Genomic DNA, 10,011 nt, shown 5'->3' on the forward strand with positions numbered 1-10,011 from the left:
TTTAATAATTTTTGACTACTTAAATTTTACTGTTTTATTCTATTGGTTGAATTTGGTTAAATGATACAATATTTCTTGTTTCTTAATCTTTGTATTTTTAGTCAAAAAAATTTACATAATGGAACAGAGTGAGTAATAAATATGGATATAATTATATAGAAAAATGATTTGTCAACTACTTATTCAATCGAAAGACATACTATTTTTTTTCCTTTTCACAATACTTGTTTTTTGTATTCAATCGAAGGACATATTGATATATCATGGTTTTTACGGTTTTTAACTATGATATAAGTGTGTTTTTGAGTCTTTTGATTTGTTTTATATGATGTTTTTGAGTCTTCTTGGAGTCGTATCAGAGTGATGGTCTCGATTGACACTACCTATAACATCGATCGACACCCTGTTTTAGCTGACGAGAAGCCAAGTTTTTGAAATTTTACAAATTTGCCCGAAATTTTCCACAATTGCAACACAAGTCTCTGACGTGTTTTAAGACATATTTATTATATTTTTAGGTTTTAAAAATCCTCAAGTTAATTTCTAAGCAGCTTTTGAGAGAGAGATATTGAGAGCTTTTGGGAGTGACTAATCTGAATTCTTTTGTAGAGAGAAGATTTCTAAACTCCTTCTTTTACTTTTGATATCTATTGCTAGAAATCTATTGCTTATTATTCAGAAAAGATGTTTTGTTCTTCATTAAATATGTCTGAGTAGTTTGCTTGTTAGGTTCAGGGTTTTTTGATTTATTAGATCTGTTATTTTTAGTGTTCATTATCTCTTATGATCTTCAACTCTAGTTGTTCTTCATATTAATTCTTGATTGATCACCTAGAATTAATAATTTAGGAAAATAAATTGATATGAGAATATAATTGATTTTCCTGATTAAACCATTGATAAGCAAAGTTACTTTTTACAAAGAGATTTGACTTAGTAATTTTGTGAACAAATCTAAACCTGATTTTAAAGCTGATTTTTAACCTAGAATTTTACGAAGAGATTTGGATTTTCTGGTTTTAAATTTAGATAATATTTGCAGTGAGAATTGATTTATTTTACAATTGTGTTTAGAGTTATAGATCTGATTTTAATTGTTTGAACCTTAATTAATTTACTGATTTAATATTTCATAATTACCTGAGAAATTCCCTAGGCCTAGCTCTTTGATCATTTGAATTTACAACACTTTTTATTTACTGTTTTGCATTGCTTTTCAATAATTAAATCAACCTGTTTAGTTTAATTATAAAACTCTATAATTTATTGTGTAGTCTTGAGTCTTTTTGGAATTCGACCCCTAAGTACTACTGTGACCTCTTAATTTGAGAGAGTAGCTCTATGGTTTAATTTGAGCATATTACATACAATAAGCCAAAAGAGAAGAATATTATCCAAATAAATTTGTAGAAAAGTAGAAAACTGTTACCAGGAATCAACTAAGATTTTTTTGTTGTTGTTGTTGTTGTCAAGTAATCAAAACTAAGATTACCAACTAAACCAATTGAAAAATGCCTTTAGTTTCTACCACGTGTCTTATTATGATGGACTCTCCAAGAATCTGGACAATGCTTCCTTCAAAACTTCAGAGGGTTTGGAGTTTGGACTGATACAGTCCACTTCTTGAGTGTAGCAAAACGAAAGCCAGTAAGAACATGGAGATGACGGACTTTGAAAACTGGATGGGGTATCAACATCAACATGTGGCAGAGGTAAAGTCACTGCCTCGAGCAGGGCAATTCAGATGGCCAACACCTGCTACTTCCTGAACTTATGTTATGTACACATAAGTCTCATCGGTTTTAACACTTTATACCGTATCTCATCGTGTTTATTACTACTGTATTTCAAGGATAAGAGGTACTCAACTCAACGATACGTTTAGGATCTATTGGCAATGAATCAGTATTTGAGGCTCGTATTCTCTTCTCGTTCACCCAAACTTTGAGTTATTGGTTTCCAAGCTATTTGGTTCAAAATTATGGCTTTTAAGGTTAAAGTTTTCGGTTTGAGTCAACTTTGTTACTGAGCAAGATTGGGAACAGAGTCACTGTTGAGAATCTTGAGAGCCCCTGTGCTTGCAGTGGCAGCCTAAAGGTTCGTGGTTCTAGTTCTGAAACCATATGGTCTATGTTGATGTTTTTGATGATGTGATGGTAAATTTGTTAAATGTTTTGCTGAGATTGAGCAATGGCTTTGTTCTAGAATAATTGTCTGTTGACGAATTTTTGTTATGTGTTAACCAATACGCTCATAGGAAACGTATTCAGTGTTGGTGCAATGAAAAGGGAAACATTATATGCGAGATTAGTCCTCAGGTATTTTTGACCTTTATAGCTGAAACCTGAATAATTTTACCTATATATGTGAGATTCAGTGTTGGTGCAATGAATAGAACTGAATGACGGGTATTGACTTAATGCAACCCTACTGAACATGAAGCTGCAGCTTTGGCTACACAGTTTGCGTTGGTGCTTCAGTCAGGGCAGCCTAGAACAGTTCACTTCACAGTATCACCAGGACCACCATCATCCTCCATCGCTCATGCAACTACATCTACACAACAACAGGATGACGATCCTGTCTGATGTACTACTGATCTAATATCGTAAGTATGGAACCATTTACAAGGTACGATGTGAATGAAAATGAAGAGTTTGATTGCCTGTAAATTTAGAATGCTGTATGAGTAAAGGATTGAAATCATTTGAGTTCTTGAATAATTGACTGTAATCTAGGTTCTTAATGATTACACATGACGTGCTCTACCAAAACATTTCCCCATCATTATCTTTGGAACAAAACTATTACAAGCTCATGTGAATCAACTTCTAAACAGCTATCCTCATAGACGTGCGTTACACATCTCTATTATCTAACAAAACATTTCTCCAACCTAATCTTCGTGCACTGCTTAATTCATTTTGTGGTGTGAATACCATAGGCATTGTCAAGTTCTAATATATGGCCATGCTTTTTGGACGTTATGTACTTTTTAACAATGTCACATGTTTCAACAACGTTATGTAATACAAAACAAATCTTTTAAGAAAAAACCATTAAATAGAATTAAAAAACTAGTTTTATTAATTATGGATCAACTCATTAGTTGTCAATAACGACGACTAGGTTACATAAGCTAGAAAGCTGAAATTATAAGCGTAGATAATATATTGTAAGAAAGAAAATAATAGGAAGAAGCAACAGGGTAAGGGAAGGTTTTGAGAAGCAAAGCCGATGGCTATGTCACCACCAATATAGGCAAGAAAGAGAAGGAGAAGAGCATGTCCAATGTCCATAGTGCAATAGAGTTGATAGACTGAGATTCCTCCGGCAAGCAACGAAAAGGTTGAAACAAAAACATTCTTCGTAGGGTAATTGTAGGGAAGGCAAACCATGAATGGTAATATGAGAAAAGAAACTACAGATCTGAGATTTTTCATAATCGGAGTTGTTGGGGTCTCATATTTGACGAAGAAGAAGCATTTGAGTAGCATCACGAGGAAAAAGATTGTGACACCAAGTCGGATTGGAGAGAAGACAACTTCATTATCTGGTTTCAACAAGCCAAAGCAAGAGAAAATTGTCAACGCGTACCAAATCCCACGAGTGAATACCCGAAAACCCATCAGTCTCTCATTCTCTAATGATTCCCACAGACTCGTCATGTAACACAATTTAGCGTTTTCCATTATTTAACTTTTTGGTTGTTTTTCGATATTTATTCAGATGTGATCTGTGAGCTTCTTTATTTATAGCTAGGGGAATGGGTGAAATCAAAAATTTTAGGAGATAAAAAAGCCTTAAAGGATGCGTCAGTCAACACAAGGTTAGTTCTTGAAATCTAGTTGTTACGCCCAAATCCAGCGAGCAGGGATAGTCACATATCGAATATACAAGATAATGCATATCTGTTCTGTTCCGTAATTAAGAATCAGCATATTTTTTTTCATTTTTTTCAGATAATTACTGTTCAGATACGATTTAGAAATATGCAAAACTTGAGGGTTTTGGATTCACACTTTATTGAGTTTACCAAAAGTGAAAGCCAGTGAGAACACAAGAGGAGATGACGGTCTTTAAAAACTGAATGGGTAACAACTACATCAAGATGTGCCAGAGTTAAAACCAGTGCCTGGGCAAGACTATTCAGATGGCTAACACCAACTATGTACTTCCTGAGCTTATGTACAGAAATCTCATCGTTTTTTTAACACTTTACGGTCTTTACCGCACATGTTTATCCTTAATTCCCACCCTACTCAACGATACGGTAAGGATCTATTGTAAATGAATCAGTATTTGAGGATCGTATTCTCTTCTCGTTAACCCCAACTTTGAGTTATTGGTTCAAAATTATGGCTTTACGTTTAACTCTAACAAACCCTTGCAATTTAGGAGAAAATCTGAAAGATACAAAGAACACCACACAATATTCGTCAACCATGAAGCAAGCAAGAAACACAAAACCTATTCGTCTTGTGAATTATAGAGCAAAATAAGAGAAACTAAAACGATCCTCATATACACTGATCATAATTTGAATGGACATAATTTTACTGATTCACTGATCTAGGAAAATGTGATCATCTACTCAAACCAAGTACTTGGTAGCAAATCATCATTTTTGGTAGTAAATCATCAATTTTGCAGTCAATTAGCTCTTTGTCCATCAACTAGGTTCTCAATTACAGCCTTACATAATCTGACAAAACATAAAACAAAAACTAAATACAAGCTCATGTGAAGTGCTTTGGCATGTCTCAAGTCCAAAACTTAATCTCAGTAAACAGAACAATGAACATTCTCAAAAAGCTTAATCTACAGAAGGAAACAAAAAAAAAGAAAGCTGCGTTGCATTGTTGTTATTATATCATCATCTTCTTTCAACAGACCTAAGACGAAGCTCTAAAAGCCAATTGTTAAACTGACCATCACTAACCTTCAACATCTCAGACAAAGGCATAAAAATCCCATGTTCCTTAAGCAACCTATGCCTTGGCTTTATCTTCCTCTCCAAGCTAAACGAAAAATACTGAGGGAAACGTTTAAGCTCCTTGACATCACCACGCATCTCCTCCATAAAAAACTCAACTTTAGGAACTAAATTGTTATCCACACTATAAGTCAACAACGCCGGAGATCTCACAACCATCTTCGCTACCTCTTCTCTTGTAAACCCTAACCCTTCTTCAAGGTACTCAATTTTAGGGATTAGGGTTCGTTCCACATTCGATACAAGCAACACAGTGTTCCGTGACGTAATCGTGTCTCGTCCGACGAATCCTAGGGTTTTGAGAAACGCTAATGCGGGACGAAGCTGGTGATCTACAGATGAAATTAGCAATCGAGGACAACGAGAGATCGATTTGGGTATGTCTTCCTCTGAAATCGAAATCTCATCGGTTAAGAAGCGAAGCACCGGTATAATCTCAGATTCGGGATCAGAAGTTAACAAATCTGGGAACATATCGAGAATCCGACCAACGGCGGGTCTTGAGAGTCCGTTTGAAGAGAGAAGATTCTCGACGGAGACGACGGAGGAGATTGAAGCAGAACGGAGAGATGGGTTCACTCGGAGAGCTTTGTGAGGATCTACGTTAAGGTCTTGAAGGTAAATAAGCTTCTCCCGGAATAAAATCCCTGTATCTGAAGTTTCACCTGCGAAACATCTAACCCTTACGGCGGAGAAACACGGCGGTGGCAAAAGACAGCACCTTGCTGCAATCATCATCGTCTCGGGGAGAGAGAGAGAGAGAGAACAAAAAAAAGTTTCACTTCTCGAGTGTGGATAAAAAAACATAACAATGGAGGAAGGGTAAAATTGTAATATCAAGCTGTAACGGTCAGATAATAATGATGAAACGACGTAGTCTTGTTCTGCTTCGTCGTCGTCTTCTTTCCAACGGGGGGGGGGGGGGATCCCTATTCTCAAGCGGCTTTATCATAAGACCGGTTTTTGCGCAGGGTCTCGTGTTAACCGCAATCGTCTTCTCTGTCTCTATCTCTACCTCTGGTTTTTAATTCTTCGTTTTTCTGAAAAAGCTTCTTTTTTTTTTTTTTTTTTTTTGTTTACAAGAGAAGAGGTCCTTTTTAAGATCTCGCTCAGGGTTAGTATCAGCTTGGCGTATTAATTTGCCTCTTTAGGTAAGTTTCCTTTTTTTCTTCTTCTTCTTAACCCAACAACAGATTACACGTTAAGGGTTTCTCTGTCTTAGAAAGATCGGATTTTTATTGAAACCCAAAAACAAAGTGATGGAATTGAAATCATGATCTGGTTTATATCAATAAGGTTTCAGATTCTGGAAACGTTTATGTCAATGATTCAATTAAAGTTTTGATTTTTGTGGTGTTGGATTGATGTTTTGTGAGGAAGAAGAAGAAGAGGGATTTTGATTATTTTGGTTTTGGTTTTAATTAGTTGGGAAATTAATAACAACAGGATGGGAAGGGTAAAATTGAAGATAAAGAAGTTAGAGAACCCAAATGGACGCCAATCTACATTTGCTAAAAGGAAAACTGGGATCTTGAAAAAGGCTAATGAGCTTTCCATTCTTTGTGACATTGATATTGTTCTTCTTATGTTCTCTCCTACTGGGAAGGCTGCGTTATGTTGCGGTACACGAAGGTATATCTTATGTCCATCTCTATGAGAGACTGTGTTGTGTTGTCTGATTGTTAATTGCTTTGTGGTTTTTTTTATTCAGTAGTATGGAAGAGGTGATTGCTAAGTTTTCTCAAGTTACACCGCAGGAAAGAACCAAAAGGTTTGGTGTTTAAATCTTCAGATTCTTATCGATGTGTTTTTGTTTGTTGTCTTGCTTAACTCATTGGTTGCGATTCTTTTGACAACAGGAAGTTCGAGAGTCTTGAAGTAAGTTTTTTTCCCACACAATCAAATGAAGTCTTGTTTATAATGCCTGTTCTTGAGAATCCCTGATTCAAATGTTTCTCTTTCGAAAGCTCAGAACTTGAAGAAAACTTTCCAAAAGTTGGATCACGATGTAAATATACGCGAATTTATAGCCTCGAGGTATGTAAAGGAAACAGTTTTTAACAAAATCTTTTGCAAGAAACTTCATAATCTCTATATGAATATTAACTTCTTTTTTTGTCTTCTCTCTTGTTTGTTTTTGGTTCTCTGGTTTCAGTAATTCAACAATAGAGGTATTCATTTTGAGACTCTCTTTCCATTTCTCATGTCTATCACATTTGCCAAAGCCTAAAACTATACAAAACGGCGTTGTATTTAGGACTTGAGTGCTCAAGCAAGGATTCTGCAAGCTCGGATTTCTGAAATACATGGAAGATTAAGGTAATGATCTTTCTGAAGATGATGATTCTATGTTTTCTTGATGTCTATGCTCTGTTTCATACTTGTTTGTATCATGTTCTGCAGTTATTGGACCGAACCTGATAAGGTTAATAACGTTGAACACTTGGGACAACTCGAAATTTCTATTAGGCAATCCATTGACCAACTGCGTGCACATAAGGTATTATCTCTTGTTTGAAAATTTTCCATTTTCTCTTCATCGTCAAAACTCAAACTTCAAAACTATTTGGTTGATAGGAACATTTTGGGCAGCAGCAACAAGCAATGCAAATAGATAACGCAAACTTTGTTAAAGATTGGTCAACATGCTCGGTAATTTACTCAGAATGATTCTTCTTTAGAGATCTCATTTGAAACACAATCAAACTGTATACCCGGCTTTGCAACTTTCAGATGCAAGATGGGATTCAGATTCCTCTAGAACAGCAGCTTCAGTCTATGTCTTGGATTCTTAATAGCAACACCACCAACATTGTCACCGAGGAACACAATCCAATCCCGCAGAGGTTAGTGAAAACTCTCGCTGAGAGACATTTTTCTTCTTCCAGTTTGAATCCATATCTTAAAACTAAATCTCTGTCTATCCTCAAAAGGGAAGTCGAGTGCTCAGCGAGTTCTTCGTTCGGGAGCTATCCAGGCTACTTTGGAACAGGGAAATCTCCTGATATTACAATTTCGGGTCAAGAAACAAGCTTTCTTGATGAACTAAACACCGGACAGCTGAAACCGCAACCAAGCTCACATCAGCAGTTCACTAATACAAATATCACACCATACAATCCCAATCTGCATAATGATATGAATCATCAACCAACGTTGCCTCTTCCTCCTCCTCCCCCACAGGTTTATATTCCAATGAATCAGAGAGAGTATCATATGAATGGATTTTTTGAAGCACCACCACCTGGCTCTTCTGCTTACAACAACACCAACCAAAGCAGGTTTGGTTCTAGCAGCAGCTCCTTGCCTTGCTCACTCTCAATGTTCGACGAATACTTGTTCTCCCAGGTAATCAAAATCAAAACTTTTTGTTCATGTCTCTTACAGATGCATCAAAATCTGAACTTTCTCAGAGATTCAGGATGGGTTTATGCTTTTTAAAGTGATTTGACATTTGTTCTTCTTTCTTACAGATGCAGCAACCGAACTGAGAGAGATGTGATGAATGATGATGATAAAAAAAAAACACACATCATTGAAGAAACTCACCAATTTTTTGTTTCAGAAAACAGCAAGAAAACAAGAAACTCTTGCAGATTTCTGAATCGGTTCCAAGAAGAAGAACCAGTGGTAATTCTGGTTAGATTTGCAACCAAACCACACACAATACGTTATTTCAATATCTTCAAAATAGATGTTCTGTGTTTACTTTATTCTTTTCTATACATAATTTCTCAACCGTTATGAGAGGTTTTTGAGGTTTTCCATTTTTTTCTTTTCTCCGGCGATAAAAAGTTAGTGTCTTCTGGTTAGGCTGTCAAAGTAACGCCATGACAGCCAAAAAGATGAGGAACTCTCTCTCCTTCCCTTCCTACAAACTCTAGCTGTATCTATGTTTCTTTTTTCATTCAATTGTAAAACAAACTAAACAGTGTTTATTAAATTTTCTTGTCTGTCAAAGTACTCTGGTTTATTAAGTGGTTATACAAAGAGTTTACAAGAAGCCTTGTTTATGAGGTAGGGGGACTACATTTGATGATTTTTCCAGGACTCTTTGGAGGAGGTCGTAAAACCATTTTGAATCACCAAGAGCATCAACACAGTCAGTATCTTGTAGACTTTCACATTTGCTGATAGCATTTGATAAGGAGTGAGATAAAATTCTTTCGGCTTATCCTCTGTAACAGAGCAACGCAGGCTCTCTAATCTTCTAACAACTTCAATGTGATCATGCAGGATGATCTCACAATGATCCTCAAACTTCTATTTATAAACGATCACACTTAGCTTTCTTCTTAACTTCTTCATGTGCCAGCTCAGCAACATCCAATTATTCTTCTCTTCACTCTTCTCTTCTATTTATCAACGTTCAACTTTTCTTCTATTGCAGTCTTCTCTTCTACGCTCGTACCAGCAGCTTCTCGAAATGTTTTAGGGACTTTGAGAAGTAATGGTGTATCATATCATTATTGGGCTGAGATTCCCATTTCTCAACCATCTTTATTGCGTCCAACCCATGCATATTAGAGTCCAGCATTGCTGCATTGGTATGTTAACTCTCTCTGGGACAGATAGACCACCCAATGAAAGGAAGGAGATTCAGATTCAAGGCAGTTTTGTCCTTGCCACTTGTAAAGACTTTTGTGAGAATATGATCTATTTGCGTGCAAGGTCGTTTTGCATTCACCATTCATAATTTTTTAGTTTGTAGTAGCCTGGTTTTGCATTCACCCAAACTTACCACAGACCAACAAACCGTTCATATGAATAGAACAAACTTGGTTCGCAGTTTTATCTAATTACTAGATTAGGGATATAAGAAAAATATGTGAAATTTTAAGTTGTATTCAAAATATTAATTTTATTTCATTTGACTTTTTTTTTCAAACTGGATTTACACACTCCATCTTGCAATACAATTTCTTTGTATATTATTATATGATAATATAATTAGATTTTAATTCTATGCACTCAATCCCAATGAATAACATTTATAATTTTCATATCAAAAAAAT

General features: G+C 35.8%; 2 protein-coding genes across 6 annotated transcripts; one reads left to right on the forward strand and one right to left on the reverse strand.

Annotated features, from left to right (window-relative positions):
* Positions 1-4,624: 4,624 nt before the first annotated feature.
* On the reverse strand, positions 4,625-5,902 carry LOC109132424 (transcription termination factor MTEF1, chloroplastic). The gene has a single exon (XM_087509774.1). The coding sequence runs from the start codon at positions 5,801-5,803 to the stop codon at positions 4,877-4,879; it is 927 nt and encodes a 308-aa protein (XP_087365900.1). The 5' UTR covers positions 5,804-5,902; the 3' UTR covers positions 4,625-4,876.
* A 92-nt stretch (positions 5,903-5,994) lies between these two features.
* Positions 5,995-8,956, forward strand: LOC104779632 (agamous-like MADS-box protein AGL30). 5 transcript variants are annotated; one of them, XM_019244466.2, is made up of 12 exons: positions 5,995-6,147; positions 6,422-6,628; positions 6,708-6,767; positions 6,856-6,874; positions 6,969-7,033; positions 7,152-7,167; positions 7,254-7,315; positions 7,400-7,496; positions 7,574-7,648; positions 7,730-7,842; positions 7,930-8,344; positions 8,470-8,956. In XM_019244466.2, exons 2-12 carry the CDS (start codon positions 6,444-6,446, stop codon positions 8,485-8,487), a joined length of 1,125 nt encoding a protein of 374 aa, XP_019100011.2. In that variant the 5' UTR covers positions 5,995-6,147; positions 6,422-6,443; the 3' UTR covers positions 8,488-8,956. The 5 variants fall into 5 exon arrangements, with proteins under 5 accessions (XP_019100011.2, XP_087365898.1, XP_010502311.2 ...); XM_087509772.1 differs by having other exon boundaries at positions 6,711-6,767; XM_010504009.2 differs by having other exon boundaries at positions 6,443-6,628.
* Positions 8,957-10,011: the final 1,055 nt, after the last annotated feature.

Source organism: Camelina sativa, chromosome 4 (genome assembly GCF_030686135.1).
Source record: "Camelina sativa cultivar CO46 ecotype springtype chromosome 4, ASM3068613v1".
Lineage (NCBI taxonomy): Eukaryota > Viridiplantae > Streptophyta > Magnoliopsida > Brassicales > Brassicaceae > Camelina > Camelina sativa.

Coding starts and splice junctions, on each gene's coding strand:
- LOC109132424 (XM_087509774.1), bottom strand. CDS start 5,803: ATGTTTTTTTATCCACACTCGAGAAGTGAAACTTTTTTTTGTTCTCTC.
- LOC104779632 (XM_019244466.2), top strand. CDS start 6,444: ATGGGAAGGGTAAAATTGAAGATAAAGAAGTTAGAGAACCCAAATGGA. Junction 6,629..6,707: donor TTATGTTGCGGTACACGAAG/GTATATCTTATG, acceptor TTTTTTATTCAG/TAGTATGGAAGAGGTGATTG. Junction 7,843..7,929: donor CACAATCCAATCCCGCAGAG/GTTAGTGAAAAC, acceptor TATCCTCAAAAG/GGAAGTCGAGTGCTCAGCGA.